At 33.7% G+C, this 19834-nt stretch overlaps 1 protein-coding gene across 6 annotated transcripts in view; it reads left to right on the top strand.

Moving 5' to 3' along the window:
• Positions 1 to 19834, top strand: part of LOC149806589 (uncharacterized) — a 255709-nt gene that overhangs the window by 85223 nt on the left and 150652 nt on the right. For all 6 annotated transcript variants that reach the window (XM_089955210.1, XM_089955217.1, XM_089955242.1 and 3 more), the window contains exons 13-14: positions 2398 to 2516; positions 3694 to 3785. In XM_089955210.1, coding sequence (XP_089811336.1) covers positions 2398 to 2516; positions 3694 to 3785 — 211 coding nt within the window. The remainder of the gene's footprint in view (positions 1 to 2397; positions 2517 to 3693; positions 3786 to 19834) is intronic.

The raw sequence follows: 19834 nt of genomic DNA, 5'->3' as shown, positions 1-19834 counted from the left end.
AACAATTTTTCAGTGTAATGCCTTTTTTCAAGGTTACAGAAATAATTTTGATCTTCTCTCCCCCTCCACTTTCCATCTTACTTACGCTCTTAAAGAACATGCAGATAACTTTTTCTTCCCAGAGAATTTTCAAATTTGCTTCCAGTATACCAGTCTCATCTATATTGTTTTTAGGATAGTTGACATCATATAAACATTTTAATTTAGACTCAATCTTTCTTTTGATTTGTATTTTTTTAAAGAGTAAGAGAGTTTTTCCATGTGTCATGAATTTCAAAGTTTCCCAAAGCAATGGATCATTTACATTGGAATTTGTTACATCATGATTATCATTATCATCATTATTATTATCATCAGTATCATTATCATCATTATTATCATCATTATTATCACTATCATCATTATTATTATCATTTTCATTATCATTATTCATTTTATATTGATCAATAGTAGCAGATATAAAATTTGTAATGATATCTATAAATTTAGAGTCACTTAAAAGGCTAATATTGCATTTCCAAAAAGTTAACTTATAGTCCAATTTTCCAAGTACCAAAGCTTAAATTTGTATAGTCCAATTTTCCAAGAACCAAAAGCTTAAATTTGTAAAGTCCAATTTTCCAAGAACCAAAAGCTTAAATTTGTACAATCCAATTTTCCAAGTACCAAAGCTTAAATTTGTATAGTCCAATTTTCCAAGAACCAAAAGCTTAAATTTGTAAAGTCCAATTTTCCAAGAACCAAAAGCTTAAATTTGTACAATCCAATTTTCCAAGTACCAGAGCTTAAATTTGTATAGTCCAATTTTCCAAGAACCAAAAGCTTAAATTTGTATAGTCCAATTTTCCAAGTACCAAAGCTTAAATTTGTATAATCCAATTTTCCAAGTACCAAAGCTTAAATTTGTATAGTCCAATTTTCCAAGAACCAAAAGCTTAAATTTGTATAGTCCAATTTTCCAAGTACCAAAGCTTAAATTTGTATAGTCCAATTATCCAAGTACCAAAGCTTAAATTTGTATAGTCCAATTTTCCAAGAACCAAAAGCTTAAATTTGTATAGTCCAATTTTCCAAGAACCAAAAGCTTAAATTTGTACAGTCCAATTTTCCAAGTACCAAAGCTTAAATTTGTATAGTCTAATTTTCCAAGTACCAAAAGCTTACATTTGTATAGTCCAATCTGGTGCAAAATATGATTCAGTGTGAATGTCCAAATTTGGTGCAAAGAAAATTAATCATTATATCTAATATTTCAGTCTATAGATATATGAAACAGGACTTCTGCATTGGAAACTGTTACTGAGATTCAGCTGAAACCTAGTTTTTATGTATTGCAACAACTGTGGTGAAGCAAAATAAGAAACATTTAAAAAGTTCATTTGAGAATGTGGAAGAATTTTAGCCCCAAAACAGGTCCAGAAAAGTCCCTGGAAATTTCCCATTTTTGACATTTACCTTTTGTTGTAGCCACTATTGTGCTGAGGTGCATAAAGTCCTAGTAGACACATACAAAGACTTTGACTTTAATGTGATGGTAAAGAGTTGGGGTGTGTGAACAAAAGAATGCCATGTAGTATTTAAATTGGAAGACTGTAATGAACTTTCCTGGTAAGTTTTGTTCTAGTTCATAAAAACAAAAGACAGCAATTGTTTTTTCTGGTGCAGATTGAGTTTTACACAAATGTCTACAAACTTCATAAATAGTTTGTTTCTTTAGGCAAACAAGAAACCTTCTCTAGTATTGATTGAGTTTTACACATATGTCTGCAAAATTCATAAATATTTTATTTTTAGGCAAACAAGAAACATTCTCTAGTATTTAGTTTGGTGTTATGGTACAGCAACACAAATAGACTACTTAGTGCAGAGACATTTGGAGTTAAGTGTCTTGCCCAAGGACACACTACTACAGCTGACCCAGGCTGATCCTGTGGTAAGATTCAAACCCACACCCTTTTGGTCATGAGTCCAGCACACTAACCACTGAGTCTCTGCAGCTAACGAAAAGGTCAGGGTCACTGGGTCACTGTGACCCATCTGTCTGTGCTGAGTTGGACACTCCATGTTGGTGCTTGCTGACAGAATTATTGAAAAGAGGGCAGGATTGTAATGTAACAATTTTTCAGTTACACATATATATCATTATATATTTGATTTATGCAAAATTGACAGTGTTAGCTGAATGATAGTTGAAGGTTTCTTGTTTGCCTAAAAAAAGTTAGTAAATAACGATAAATTGTGTACATTTATCAAACTGTCTAGGTCATGAATTTTTCTATATTTACTCCGCCTATTTCCCATTTTATGTATCCTTTTGATTCTGCATTGGGTCTATTGGTCTGAAATAGGCATCTGTTTGAGGATTATTTTTGTTTTATTTGCTTTGATCTTATTCAGGATGGTGGGCTGTATGACAAGCTCTACTTGTGTCTTTTTTACACTGTTGCTGAGCTGATGAAACTAAGTAATTCAGTCGTTGGAAGACATTCCGCTGTACAGAACAAATTGTCAGATGTGTAAGTATATTGTGTGTACAATTAATCCAACATAGCCCTTCTATATGGCCTTGAGTTTGATGTCACTTCTAGGTGAGATTCCCAGCCCTACCTTGATTCAATTTGGACAAATCTATATTGCAATTCCTTTCAAACAATCACCAGAAAGAAATATTTCCCATGAAAATATTTTCTATAATTGCATGGCAGTTGCACCAGGAAAGAAAAATACTTGGTTGGAAGTGTGTTTGTCAATCAATTGTACTTCATGGTGATGTTATTAATAGAGGAACTGTGTGATGGTCCCTCAAGGTAATTAATGTGAAAAAATAATTGAAGTGGGAACAACAGCTATGAAATGAAATCACTCAGAGAAATGTCATGCTTGCAAAATCCAAATGCATGTGTAATGTGGTAGATGACATTGTTACCACCATGACCCATGGCTTTGGTATTGCTTGAACTACAACAACAGCAACTGTCTTAGGCATGCCAGTCGGAGTTGCTGTCAGAGCTTTATCAATAGCAACCAGTGCTTGGAAAATAATTTAGTTATGGCTGCATCTATGAGCATGTGTCTATTCCGAAATTTCACCACAATGCAAAGCAGTCTCAATACATTTAGTAAACTATACTAAGTGGTCATCGAAGATAAAACCACTACCATGGCAGAGTTTGAAGGAAATGGAAAACTTCAGACAGTTCCGCACTGGAATGTTTGTGTGGAGACAGAACTAAAACCGGGATATAACTCGTAGGAGGTAAAATATCAAGTTAATGGTTAAAATATGTGCAGCTTTTTCTTGCATGTGGTTCACTGCTGGCAAATGTGGACCTGTACAGTATCATCTAGAATACACTTGCACTACATTTGTGAATAAAAAGGGTAAATGTTATGGTTTATGGAAGGCATTAACCAAGATTGGTGAAGAAAATCTAAAATCCTTACTTTTACACTGCTTAATGTTATTGTTAGAAAAATGTTTGGATAAATGTACAAGGTTTTTATATAAGATAGGAGGATAAAGTAGATTTGGAAAAGTAAATATCAGTTGCTGTTTAAAGTGTTCATAACACAAGCTCTTTCAGCATTCATGCTATTGAGACAAATATTTCTTCAAGAAATTTTACAGTTTATGTAAACTGAGGACTTCAACAACATTATATTTTTCTTTGTCATGTTTAATTTTTGTTTCAGATATAGAGATTACCAGTGCCTTTTAGCATCAGAGCTGGTTCAGCTATTGTGTATAGTTCCAGCTTTCTTTGAATATGTGGACAGAGATGTTGGTATGTGCTTATTGTTTTATTTGCTGATAATGCAATTACTTAATATCATTTCCAGTTTGCACTGTCAGGAAATAAGGATTTTATGCTGGTGTCATTGTTGTTGGTGTTGTCAAATAAAGCCCATGACAATGTACATAAATCTTTTTGTAGTCTTATTAGAAGTTTTTCTTACTGATTTCTTAATAATAAGAATTTGTATTAATAAAATGCAGATTTGAACGAGCAGTTATAGGTTTCTTGAGCCCATCTTTAACCATTGAACTGAATCATACTCTTCATTTTTTTAAAAAATTGCACTAAACTAAACCTAGGCCGATAAATCAGCCCCTCACCCATGATGATGTTGCTATCGGGTTAGAGACTGATATCATCTATTCATTCAAAGAAATTATTTGCAGCCAAATTTGTCTGCACACATCGGTGTACATTTTATACACTTACCGGTATTTCTCATAGCTTTGGAGCTACTGTCTGCTGAAGGGTTCTTTTGATGACATGTACATTATATTTCCGGAGCAAATTCTATGTTTGGTGACTCGTAAATCCACATGGAATAGCATAACCAACTGTCCTGTTACCATTTTAAATTTCGTGCTATATATATGCTGGCTATTGCCAATTACCGGTATGTGTCTAAAGTGTATGCAGATTATTCCAGAATGATTTGCATGCAGAAAAATTGCACATTTTAATGAACAGGTGACATCAGACCCACACATCATCAATCAGTATCAGCACAGGTTTGGTTGGTTGATTTACTAAACCATACTTATCACCTGAAAGAGAGCCATGGAACAAAGTCATACTTATTGTTTGAAAGAAAACCAATTGAATTAGATCATACTCAGCATCAGAAAAAAAACACTCATTAATCTAAATCATGCTCATCAGCTTAAAAAAATATTGAACTAAATCGTACTCATTGCCAGAAAAACTGCATTAAACTAGAATGTACTCTGAAAAAAAACATTGAACTAAATCATATTCATTGCCTGAAATAAAATACATTGAACTAGATTGTATTCATCACTTGAAACAAAATCATTGAACTAGATCATATTCATTTCTTGAAAGAAACCCATTGAACTAATCATACTCACTGCCTGAAAGAAACCCATTGAACTAGATTGTATTCATCACTTGAAAGAAAACCAATTAACTAGATCATATTCATTGCCTGAAAGAAACCCATTGAACTAGATTGTATTCATCACTTGAAAGAAAACCATTGAACTAGATCATATTCATTGCCTGAAAGAAACCCACTGAACTAGATTGTATTCATCACTTGAAAGAAACCCATTGAACTAGATTGCATTCATCACTTGAAAGAAAACCAATTAACTAGATCATATTCATTGCCTGAAAGAAATCCATTGAACTAGATTGTATTCATCACTTGAAAGAAAACCATTGAACTAGATCATATTCGTTGCCTGAAAGAAACCCATTGAACTAGATTGTATTCATCACTTGAAAGAAAACCATTGAACTAGATCATATTCGTTGCCTGAAAGAAACCCATTGAACTAGATTGTATTCATCACTTGAAAGAAAACCACTGAACTAGATTGTATTCATCACTTGAAAGAAAACCATTGAATTAGATTGCATTCATCACTTGAAAGAAAACCATTGAACTAGATCATATTCATTGCCTGAAAGAAACCCATTGAACTAGATTGTATTCATCACTTGAAAGAAAACTATTGAACTAGATCATATTCATTGCTTGAAAGAAACCCACTGAACTAGATTGTATTCATCACTTGAAAGAAAACCATTGAACTAGATCATATTCATTTCTTGAAAGAAACCCATTGAACTAATCATACTCACTGCCTGAAAGAAACCCATTGAACTAGATTGTATTCATCACCTGAAAGAAAACCATTGAACTAGATTGTATTCATCACTTGAAAGAAAACCAATTAACTAGATCATATTCATTGCCTGAAAGAAACCCATTGAACTAGATTGTATTCATCACTTGAAAGAAAACCAATTAACTAGATCATATTCATTGCCTGAAAGAAACCCATTGAACTAGATTGTATTCATCACTTGAAAGAAAACCATTGAACTAGATCATATTCATTGCCTGAAAGAAACCCATTGAACTAGATTGTATTCATCACTTGAAAGAAAACTATTGAACTAGATCATATTCATTGCTTGAAAGAAACCCACTGAACTAGATTGTATTCATCACCTGAAAGAAAACCATTGAACTAGATTGTATTCATCACTTGAAAGAAAACCAATTAACTAGATCATATTCATTGCCTGAAAGAAACCCATTGAACTAGATTGTATTCATCACTTGAAAGAAAACCATTGAACTAGATCATATTCATTGCCTGAAAGAAAACCATTGAATTAGATTGCATTCATCACTTGAAAGAAAACCATTGAACTAGATCATATTCATTGCCTGAAAGAAACCCATTGAACTAGATTGTATTCATCACTTGAAAGAAAACTATTGAACTAGATCATATTCATTGCTTGAAAGAAACCCACTGAACTAGATTGTATTCATCACTTGAAAGAAAACCATTGAACTAGATCATATTCATTGCCTGAAAGAAACCCACTGAACTAGATTGTATTCATCACTTGAAAGAAAACCACTGAACTAGATTGTATTCATCACTTGAAAGAAAACCATTGAATTAGATTGCATTCATCACTTGAAAGAAAACCAGTGAACTAGATCATATTCATTGCCTGAAAGAAACCCATTGAACTAGATTGTATTCATCACTTGAAAGAAAACCATTGAACTAGATCATATTCATTGCCTGAAAGAAACCCATTGAACTAGATTGTATTCATCACTTGAAAGAAAACTATTGAACTAGATCATATTCATTGCTTGAAAGAAACCCACTGAACTAGATTGTATTCATCACTTGAAAGAAAACCATTGAACTAGATCATATTCATTGCCTGAAAGAAACCCACTGAACTAGATTGTATTCATCACTTGAAAGAAAACTATTGAACTAGATCATATTCATTGCCTGAAAGAAACCCATTGAACTAGATTGTATTCATCACTTGAAAGAAAACCATTGAACTAGATCATATTCATTGCCTGAAAGAAACCCATTGAACTAGATTGTATTCATCACTTGAAAGAAAACTATTGAACTAGATCATATTCATTGCTTGAAAGAAACCCACTGAACTAGATTGTATTCATCACTTGAAAGAAAACCATTGAACTAGATCATATTCATTGCCTGAAAGAAACCCACTGAACTAGATTGTATTCATCACTTGAAAGAAATCCATTGAACTAGATTGTATTCATCACTTGAAAGAAAACCATTGAACTAGATCATATTCATTGCCTGAAAGAAATCCATTGAACTAGATTGTATTCATCACTTGAAAGAAAACCATTGAACTAGATCATATTCATTGCCTGAAAGAAATCCATTGAACTAGATTGTATTCATCACTTGAAAGAAAACCATTGAACTAGATCATATTCATTGCTTGAAAGAAACCCATTGAACTAGATTGTATTCATAACTTGAAAGAAAACCAGTGAACTAGATCATATTCATTGCCTGAAAGAAATCCATTGAACTAGATTGTATTCATCACTTGAAAGAAAACTATTGAACTAGATCATATTCGTTGCCTGAAAGAAACCCATTGAACTAGATTGTATTCATCACTTGAAAGAAAACCATTGAACTAGATTGTATTCATAACTTGAAAGAAAACCAGTGAACTAGATCATATTCATTGCCTGAAAGAAATCCATTGAACTAGATTGTATTCATCACTTGAAAGAAAACCATTGAACTAGATCATATTCGTTGCCTGAAAGAAACCCACTGAACTAGATTGTATTCATCACTTGAAAGAAACCCATTGAACTAGATTGTATTCATCACTTGAAAGAAAACCAGTGAACTAGATCATATTCATTGCCTGAAAGAAATCCATTGAACTAGATTGTATTCATCACTTGAAAGAAAACCATTGAACTAGATCATATTCATTGCCTGAAAGAAACCCATTGAACTAGATTGCATTCATCACTTGAAAGAAAACCATTGAACTAGATCATATTCGTTGCCTGAAAGAAACCCACTGAACTAGATTGTATTCATCACTTGAAAGAAACCCATTGAACTAGATTGTATTCATCACTTGAAAGAAAACCAGTGAACTAGATCATATTCATTGCCTGAAAGAAATCCATTGAACTAGATTGTATTCATCACTTGAAAGAAAACCATTGAACTAGATCATATTCATTGCCTGAAAGAAAACCATTGAACTAGATTGTATTCATAACTTGAAAGAAAACCAGTGAACTAGATCATATTCATTGCCTGAAAGAAATCCATTGAACTAGATTGTATTCATCACTTGAAAGAAAACTATTGAACTAGATCATATTCGTTGCCTGAAAGAAACCCATTGAACTAGATTGTATTCATCACTTGAAAGAAAACCATTGAACTAGATCATATTCATTGCCTGAAAGAAATCCATTGAACTAGATTGTATTCATCACTTGAAAGAAAACTATTGAACTAGATCATATTCGTTGCCTGAAAGAAACCCATTGAACTAGATTGTATTCATCACTTGAAAGAAAACTATTGAACTAGATCATATTCGTTGCCTGAAAGAAACCCATTGAACTAGATTGTATTCATCACTTGAAAGAAAACCATTGAACTAGATCATATTCATTGCCTGAAAGAAATCCATTGAACTAGATTGTATTCATCACTTGAAAGAAAACTATTGAACTAGATCATATTCGTTGCCTGAAAGAAACCCATTGAACTAGATTGTATTCATCACTTGAAAGAAAACTATTGAACTAGATCATATTCATTGCCTGAAAGAAACCCATTGAACTAGATTGTATTCATAACTTGAAAGAAAACCATTGAACTAGATCATATTCATTGCCTGAAAGAAATCCATTGAACTAGATTGTATTCATCACTTGAAAGAAAACCATTGAACTAGATCATATTCGTTGCCTGAAAGAAACCCACTGAACTAGATTGTATTCATCACTTGAAAGAAAACCATTGAACTAGATCATATTCGTTGCCTGAAAGAAATCCATTGAACTAGATTGTATTCATCACTTGAAAGAAAACTAATGAACTAGATCATATTCATTGCCTGAAAGAAACTCATTGAACTAGATTGTATTCATAACTTGAAAGAAAACCATTGAACTAGATCATATTCATTGCCTGAAAGAAATCCATTGAACTAGATTGTATTCATCACTTGAAAGAAACCCATTGAACTAGATCATATTCATTGCCTGAAAGAAACCCACTGAACTAGATTGTATTCATCACTTGAAAGAAAACCATTGAACTAGATCATATTCGTTGCCTGAAAGAAACCCATTGAACTAGATTGTATTCATCACTTGAAAGAAAACTATTGAACTAGATCATATTCATTGCCTGAAAGAAATCCATTTAACTAGATTGTATTCATCACTTGAAAGAAAACCATTGAACTAGATCATATTCGTTGCCTGAAAGAAACCCACTGATCTAGATTGTATTCATCACTTGAAAGAAACCCATTGAACTAGATCATATTCATTGCCTGAAAGAAATCCATTGAACTAGATTGTATTCATCACTTGAAAGAAAACTATTGAACTAGATCATATTCATTGCCTGAAAGAAACTCATTGAACTAGATTGTATTCATAACTTGAAAGAAAACCATTGAACTAGATCATATTCATTGCCTGAAAGAAATCCATTGAACTAGATTGTATTCATCACTTGAAAGAAACCCATTGAACTAGATCATATTCATTGCCTGAAAGAAACCCACTGAACTAGATTGTATTCATCACTTGAAAGAAAACCATTGAACTAGATCATATTCGTTGCCTGAAAGAAACCCATTGAACTAGATTGTATTCATCACTTGAAAGAAAACTATTGAACTAGATCATATTCATTGCCTGAAAGAAATCCATTGAACTAGATTGTATTCATCACTTGAAAGAAAACCATTGAACTAGATCATATTCATTGCCTGAAAGGAAACCATTGAACTAGATTGTATTCATCACTTGAAAGAAAACCATTGAACTAGATCACGTTCATTGCCTGAAAGAAACCCATTGAACTAGATTGTATTCATCACTTGAAAGAAAACCATTGAAGTAGATCATATTTATTGCCTGAAAGAAACCCATTGAACTAGGTCATATTTATTGCCTGAAAGAAACCCACTGAACTAGATCATATTTATTGCCTGAAAGAAACACATTGAACTAGATTATATTTATTGCCTGAAAGAAACACATTGAACTAGATTATACTCATCATCTGAAGAAAGAAAAAAATTGAACTATAGTCTGACAATACAAACCCGTTTGTTTGTACCTCCCTACTGATTTAAATAATGGAAACCTTTAATGTGATAAAAAGTGCAAGGAACTTAGTCAGTTCATTCATTTATAGTTTCTAACCTGACTGTGAGTAGAGTGGCCCTAACACCGTCATCTAATGCACGTTTCATGCTTAACAGAAGTTTTCAGTGTAATAGACGGACATGTTCAGATCCATTTCCAGTTTCTGGACAAGTCCATTTTTAGTGAAGGGGTGTATCGCAACTACAGATGTACATACATAAGTCGTCTGCTTCCGATATTTACAATGCCAAATCAAGCAAAAGAAAATAATGACAACTACAAATTTGCTTTTCATGTGGATTTAACAAGTGGTTTAATTTCTGTGTTCATATATGCAAAGGGATATAATTCCAAACTCTCAACGTTATGTAATTTACGGAATTATCTGTCAGTTGACGAACAGGATGAACTTCGACATTATGTCGTCCTACGGAAATAAACTAGCCTATAGTGTATGCAATATGGCGCCATGTTAGTATGGAAAGTCCGTTAAGCATGAAATGGTGTATGGGATGCCAGCATTAGTGCCATTCTGGTCACAATCAGGTTAGAAATTATAAAACAGTGATTCAATTGACTTAGTTCTGTGCACTTTGTATCACATGAAACGTTCTTGTTTTTGAAATCGGAAGGCGGGTACAAACAAACGGGGATGTAGAGTCGACTATAGATCACACTCATCACCTGAAAAAATATTGAACTAGATCACACTCATCACCTGAAAAAATATTGAACTAGATCACACTCATCACCTGAAAATCACACTGAAATTGATCATACTTATACAGTTTTGATAAATCTTTTTGTTTCACCTGCAGTGAATGTCATAAAAGGCAAGACATGGTGTTCATAATATATGTCTGGTGTCAACTTTTGGTTAAATATTTTTGGCATGAAGGGGTAATAGTATCTCCTGTTTACATTGGTGTATCAACATCATAATTACCCAGAAATGAATTTGGGGGGGGGAGTAATGAAAAAGGTCTACATGTATTAATTGAATTGATCATGGATCTGATTGGCTGATCTTGTTACAACTCTGGAAGCCATATTTTTTATCAAATTTGATAAAATTTCAAATAAATGCAGATACGATGAATATCTAGCATGAGTTTGATAATGCATAATAATGAGGTGATCTTGCATGTGATCAGATGAACTTGTTACATTGCTAAATACAGTATTTCTGATCCAGTTTTTAATTTTAAACACGTTAAATGGGTTTTATATCATCAGGATCTTGGATGAGTAAATTTATTAGTGAGATCTATGCATAATAATGAGATGATTTTTGTATTTTATTGGAAGAGCTTGTCAATACTATCAGCTATATTTTTGATTAGATTTGTATCAGACTTGTGAAATAGCCTTAAATTATCAAGCTGTTGGATGACTGTGTCAATACTATCAACTATATTTTTGATTAGATTTGTATCGGACTTGTGAAATAGCCTTAAATTATCAAGCTGTTGGATGACTTTGATCATGAGTAGAATCTATTCATATAAACGAGGTAACCTTATATCTGATTGGATAAGCTTTTAACATTCTGCAGACTAATTTATTATTGGATTTTGTTCCACCTTATAAGCTGGTAAATAAACTTATTTAATCATTCTCTTTGACAGGTGTGTAAAGAGTGAGTCCTGTGTATATTAATTAGATTCCTTGCATATGATTGGACTTATTACTTTGCCAGATTTGGAGTCTGTATTTCTGATCCAGTTTCTGTCAGAATTAGTAAATAGGTTTATATCATTAATTTATTGGATGACTTAAATTATTAGTAAGTGACTATATGCAAGACTTTTAGAAAGATTATTTTGGTCGGGACAGTAAAATAGCAAAATCGACATGATATACAGTTTGGCAGCTTGTGTTTTTACAATGCTACATATACCAGCTTTGTGAAGTGGTCAGATGGTAAGTTCTATAAACCAGTTGATATATGTAAAGCCAACTTGGGTCTTTTTTTGGATCTAAATGAACTGTGATCAGACAAAGTAAAGATCTTTACAATATAATATAAATATTGCTGCTGGTTGTCAGGTCAAAATGCCAAAGGTGAAGGGCAGTTATATGTTTCTTAGATATTTTCTTGTGCGGAAAAACATTATATGCTATGTATATGGATTACAGTTTTAGTCAGATTCAGCAGTATACATGATGTGTTCTTGAGAATGATGGATTTAGGTGTCAAAGGTCAAGGTTACTAGGTGAATTGTTTAGATTTTTAGGTTAAATTATTAAGAGCTGTATGAAGGTCCTCATTTCTATACTTGTATTGTTATCAGGTTTGTGGCATATTAGCAGCAGAATGAGGTGTTGAGGAGGTCAGAGTCACAGGGGTTGCTTACACTGGTCAACAGTGAAATCATTACTGACTTGAAAAGGCCCTAATCTGTAGTATTTTGGTGTGCCGAACACGAATATAACCGTGAAAAATTTGTATTGGCTCTCGTTTTGAAGATATTCATATACCTCATTTTCTATGTTTCACTGTGTAAATTTCTCCAGTAGGACTGCAGCAACATCCGGAATAATGATGTAACATTGCATAATACCATCATGCTCACATCATCCACAGTTGATTGCATCATTTTCTGATGCACTGCAATACTAATGCCATGCGGCTGCTGAAGTAAGTTGACGTCAGCAGTGTACTATACATGTGTAGGCCTATTATACTAATGCCAGGCGGCTGCTGAAGCTGACGTAAGCAGTGTACTATATAAAGCCCAATCAGATAGGTTCAGCATTTAAAATATTTTAGACGTTGTGCGAGACAGTTCAAGCTACTGTTACATAAAACTTATTATTTTATCCATTTACGTACATTAAGAACAGTAATGCCTCGAAAGTGTGTTAATACCACGGACAATTTTTGCTATATTTGTGGGGAAGTGACATTTGCCAACCAGAAGAAAAGTATCAATTCTCAAGTGAAGAAGGCATATCATCTTTACTTCGGATGCAAGGTTGGTGACCAAGACAAGCCTTGGGCTCCGCATATATGCTGTGCTACATGTACAACACAGCTTTCACAGTGGTTGAATTGCAAAAGGTCATCAATGCCGTTTGCAGTCCCAATGGTGTGGAGAGAGCCAAGCAACCACCTAAATGACTGTTACTTCTGCTTGGTTCCTCCTCTTTCCGGCGGAATAACGAAGCAAAAGAAGTCGAGAATAGTCTACCCAAACATTCCGTCTGCATTGAGACCAGTTCCACATGGTGAGGGACTTCCTATTCCAGAACCTCCAGCAGAATATTCTCTTGATTCATCTGACGAAGACAAAGGTGAGTCGACCTGTTCTTCTCCTGGTCCATCAGCATTCAGTGATCCAGATTTTCACTGTGGTGCATCATCAACCCCACACAGAATAACACAGGAAGAACTAAATGACCTGATTCGTGATTTGGACTTATCAAAGAACAAGGCAGAATTGCTAGGATCAAGACTCCAACAATGGAATCTTCTAGAAGATGATGTCACAATTACTGCATATCGAAAGCGCCACCAGCAATTGGAGCCTTTCTTCAGAAAGGAAAGTAATCTGATATTCTGTTCCGATATTGAGGGCCTCATGAATGCTTTAAAAATCACTCATGACCCACAAGAATGGAGACTATTTGTGGACTCTTCGAAACTGAGTCTCAAGGCTGTGCTTTTGCACAATGGAAACATTCTTCCATCTATTCCAGTAGCGTATGCTGTCCACATGAAAGAGACATACGATAACTTAAGGCAGCTACTGAATTCCATTGAGTATAACAAGTACAGCTGGCACCTCTGTGGTGATTTGAAGGTAGTTGCCCTTTTAATGGGACTGCAGCAAGGATATACAAAATACATGTGTTTCTTATGCGAGTGGGATAGCCGAGCAAGGGAAATGCACTACATGAGGAAGGAATGGACTCACAGGCAGAATGTAGCCATTGGAGAGAAGAATATCCAACACCCAGCTCTGGTTGAGGCTCAGAAAATCTTGCTACCACCCCTTCACATCAAACTAGGTTTGATGAAGAACTTCGTGAAAGCCATTGACCGGACTTTGCCAGCATTCCGATACCTGCATGAAAAATTCCCTCGACTCAGCGAAGCAAAGATTAAAGAGGGAGTTTTTGTGGGTCCTCAGATTCGAGAGCTTTTCAAAGATGATCGGTTCAACAACTTGCTGGAAGGTGACGCGAAACAAGCATGGAATGCTTTTCGCCTAGTTTCTACAAACTTCCTCGGAAATGTTAGGGCAGAAAACTATAAGGAACTAGTAGAAGACATGTTGATGAAGTATAAGAAACTTGGCTGCAATATGTCTCGAAAGATTCACTTCCTTCATTCCCATTTGGATTTCTTTCCTAGCAACTGTGGTATTGTTAGTGATGAACACGGCGAACGTTTTCATCAAGATATCGCAACAATGGAACAAAGATACCAGGGAAAATGGTCCACTACAATGCTGGCTGACTACTGCTGGACACTCCTCAGAGATGCTCCCGAACAGCTGTACAAGAGACAGGTGAAGAAATCTAAGATGTAGTCAATGACTTGATTTTTTATAGGTAGGCTATTACAGTTGACCTTTTACTATTGGAATGCATTTCGTTATGTAAACATTAATTTCTTGCAGATTACAAAAAAACTAGAGCCAATTTTGCAATTTGACTGTCATATTCGTGTTCAGCACATAAAAATTGATAAGAATTGACTAATTTTATTTCAGTAACATGACTTTTGTAAAAATTTGTTGTCCAGTGTTATTAATGTCATTTGGGCTGCAGCAGTATCATCCATGGCAAATCAGTGAATTTATAGATTTTTTAAAATTAGATAATGAACCAGCTTGAAGTGTATTTATTGTAGAAATACGGTGTTTCATCACAAATGAATGACTTGGAATAAGATTTCTTTTTAAAAATCTTTTGAAAACTTTGAAATAAAGCATTGATCCTCTGAATCCCTTAATGTCAAGGTTTTGTTGTCAGGTCAGACTTTCCTAAAACAGTCTTGAACACACTCTTTTTGTACTGCACACAGTTATCAGTTATCTGGTCACCTATGTATCCACTAACAATTGCTGCCTTTACAATTAGTCTGGCTAATGAATATCATAAATTGCAGTTAGTCTGGATAATGAGTGTTGTAGATTGCAGTTAGAATAATGAATATCATAAATTGCAGTTAGTCTGGATAATGAGTGTTGTAGATTGCAGTTAGTCTGGATAATGAATATCATATATTGCAGTTAGTCTGGATAATGAATATCATAGATTGCAGTTAGTCTGGATAATGAATATCATAGATTGCAGTTAGTCTGGATAATGAATATCATATATTGCAGTTAGTCTGGATAATGAATATCATATATTGCAGTTAGTCTGGATAATGAATATAATAGATTGCAGTTAGTATGGATAATGAGTGTTGTTGATCACAGTTAGTCTGGATAATGAATATCATAAATTGCAGTTAGTCTGGATAATGAATATCATAGACTGCAGTTAGTCTGGATAATGAATATCATAGATTGCAGTTAGTCTGGATAATGAATATCATAAATTGCCATTATGTCTAGATAATGAATATCAAAGATTGCAGTTAGTATGGATAATGAGTGTTGTAGATTGCAGTTAGTCTGGATAATGAATATCATAGATTGCAGTTAGTATGGATAATGAATATCATAAATTGCCGTTATGTCTGGATAATGAATATCATTGATTGCAGTTAGTATGGATAATGAGTGTTGTAGATTGCAGTTAGTCTGGATAATGAATATCGTTGATTGCAGTTAGTATGGATAATGAATATCATAAATTGTAGTTAGTATGGATAATGAGTCTTGTAGATCACAGTTAGTCTGGATAATGAACATCATAAATTGCAGTTAGTCTGGATAATGAATATCATAAATTGCAGTTAGTCTGGATAATGAATATCATAGATTGCAGTTAGTATGGATAATGAGTGTTGTAGATTGCAGTTAGTCTGGATAATGAATGTCATAGATCAGTCAGTCTGGATAATGAATGTCATAGATCAGTCAGTCTGGATAATGAATATCATAGATCAGTCAGTCTGGATAATGAATGTCATAGATCAGTTAGTCTGGATAATGAATTTCATGGATCATTTAGTCTGGATAATGAATATCATAGATCAGTCAGTCTGGATAATGAATGTCATAGATCAGTCAGTCTGGATAATGAATATCATAGATCAGTCAGTCTGGATAATGAATGTAATAGATCAGTTAGTCTGGATAATGAATTTCATGGATCAGTTAGTCTGGATAATGAATTTCATGGATCAGTTAGTCTGGATAATGAATATCATAGATCAGTCAGTCTGGATAATGAATGTCATAGATCAGTCAGTCTGGATAATGAATATCATAGATCAGTCAGTCTGGATAATGAATGTCATAGATCAGTTAGTCTGGATAATGAATTTCATGGATCAATTAGTCTGGATAATGAATGTCACATATCACAATTAGTCCGGATAATGAATGTCATAGATCACAATTAGTCTGGATAATGAATATCATAGATGGGGATTAGTCATGGTAATGAATGTCATAGATTGCAATTAGTCTGGATAATGAATGTCATGGATGAAAATTAGTCTGGATAATGAATGATATATATTGCAATTAGTCTGGATAATAAATGTCAGAGATTGTAATTAGTCTGGATAATAAATGTCACAGGTCATAATTAGTCTAGATAATAAGTATCATAGAACACAGTTAGTCTGGATAATAAATGTCACAGATCACAGTCTGGATAATAAATGTCATAGAACACAGTCTGGATAATAAATGTCATAGAACACAGTCTGGATAATAAATGTCATAGATTACAGTCTTGATAATAAATTTCATAGATCACAGTTAGTCGGGATAATAAATGTCATAGATGGGAATTAGTCTAGATAATTAATGTCACAGATGAGAATTAGTGAGGATAATGAATGCCATAGATGGAAATTAGTCTGGATAATGAGTGTCATAGAATGGAATTAGTCTGGATAATGAATGTCATAGATCAGTCAGTCTGGATAATGAATGTCATAGATCAGTCAGTCTGGATAATGAATATCATAGATCAGTCAGTCTGGATAATGAATGTCATAGATCAGTTAGTCAGGATAATGAATTTCATGGATCATTTAGTCTGGATAATGAATATCATAGATCAGTCAGTCTGGATAATGAATGTCATAGATCAGTCAGTCTGGATAATGAATATCATAGATCAGTCAGTCTGGATAATGAATGTAATAGATCAGTTAGTCTGGATAATGAATTTCATGGATCAGTTAGTCTGGATAATGAATTTCATGGATCAATTAGTCTGGATAATGAATATCATAGATCAGTCAGTCTGGATAATGAATGTCATAGATCAGTCAGTCTGGATAATGAATATCATAGATCAGTCAGTCTGGATAATGAATGTCATAGATCAGTTAGTCTGGATAATGAATTTCATGGATCAATTAGTCTGGATAATGAATGTCACATATCACAATTAGTCCGGATAATGAATGTCATAGATCACAATTAGTCTGGATAATGAATATCATAGATGGGGATTAGTCATGGTAATGAATGTCATAGATTGCAATTAGTCTGGATAATGAATGTCATGGATGAAAATTAGTCTGGATAATGAATGATATATATTGCAATTAGTCTGGATAATGAATGTCAGAGATTGTAATTAGTCTGGATAATAAATGTCACAGGTCATAATTAGTCTAGATAATAAGTATCATAGAACACAGTTAGTCTGGATAATAAATGTCATAGATCACAGTCTGGATAATAAATGTCATAGAACACAGTCTGGATAATAAATGTCATAGATTACAGTCTTGATAATAAATTTCATAGATCACAGTTAGTCGGGATAATAAATGTCATAGATGGGAATTAGTCTAGATAATTAATGTCACAGATGAGAATTAGTGAGGATAATGAATGCCATAGATGGAAATTAGTCTGGATAATGAGTGTCATAGAATGGAATTAGTCTGGATAATGAATGTCATAGAATAGAATTAGTCTAGACAATCAATGTCATAGAATGGAATTAGTCTGGATAATCAAAGTCATAGAATGGAATTAGTCTGGATAATCAATGTCATAGAGTAAACGGAGAAAGTGTTAAACATGACCACCAAAGTAATGTCTTGTAATGATTTTTCTGGGGGATGTTTGTGATGCTTCCTAATTTGTTATAATATGCATAGCTTTCTTGGCTTTGGTGAATGATTGTATTCAAGTTACAGTGCTCACTGTTTTAAAAGGAGATAGTAGTACATTATATACCATGCACATTAAGTATGTTCCTGGGTATTATCTTGCATAAAATTATTATTTTGATTGTTTGGCATAAAGTCATTGTTTTGATTGTTTGGCATATAATAAATGTTTTGATTGTTTGGCATAAAATCATTGTCTTGATTGTTTGGCGTAAAATCATTGTTTTGAATGCTTGGCATAAAAGAATTGTCTTGATTGTAATGTATAAAGTCATTGTTTTGATTGTTTGACATAAAATCACTGTTTTGATTGTTTGGCAAATAAATGTTTTGATTGTTTGGCATAAAATCATTGTTTTGATTGTTTGGCATAAAATCACTGTTTTGATTACTTGTTTTGTTACTGATTTAATTGCATGATATACAACTAATGTTCTTTTATAGATAATCCATGGCAGAGAGGTTTGTTTGAAGATCTCACACACAAAATTTTTCTTGCTGTTGATAGCACCTATCCAGCTATATCACATGTGAAATTAAGAGTGTCATTAGTTTGCACTTGTCCCATATTTTTCACCATAGTTTTATTTGTATCCAATTTGTCCATTTATTCAAAATTCATCCATAATCTTCATATATATATATATATATATATATATATATATATATATATATATATATATATATATATATGAACTCATTAATATGTATATCTGACCAAGATCTTAATGTTCAATTAGTAATAATGATAATAGAAACACTAACAATATACTAATACAACAAATGCTATTGAAAGTCATGCACACTAACATCACATAATTGTAAACTCCCCAGTCACTTATACTTGCTGTTCATATTCAGGTCACACTAATACTTGCTGTTCATATACATTCCATACTTGCTGTTCATACCCAGGCCATACTTATACTTGCCGAGTGGTCTAAAGCGCTCACCGTTCCGGATCACTGCCATCTCACTTCTGTCTGCGTGGGTTCGAGTCCAAGGCTCGGCTAGCATGGGTATGTGGGAAAGCCTGCCAGTAGCTTCTTGTGGGTCGGTGGTTCTTCCCTGGGTTTTTCAGGGTTGTTCCTCCACCAGTTATACTGGCTGCCATGTATAGCTTATCTTGTGCTGAAAAATGGCGTTAAACCCTAGAACAACAACAACAACAACTTGCTCTTCATACCCAGGCCATACTTATACTTGCTGCTCATACCCAGGCCGTACTTATACTTGCTGTTCATACCCAGGTCATACTTATACTTGCTGTTCATACCCAGGCCATACTTATGCTTGCTGTTCATATTGAGGTCATACTTATACCTGCTGTTCATACCC

Source organism: Sinohyriopsis cumingii, chromosome 1 (genome assembly GCF_028554795.1).
Source record: "Sinohyriopsis cumingii isolate HCF-2022 chromosome 1, ASM2855479v2, whole genome shotgun sequence".
Taxonomy (NCBI): Eukaryota; Metazoa; Mollusca; class Bivalvia; order Unionida; family Unionidae; genus Sinohyriopsis; species Sinohyriopsis cumingii.
This window is presented reverse-complemented; position numbering and strand designations above follow the sequence as displayed.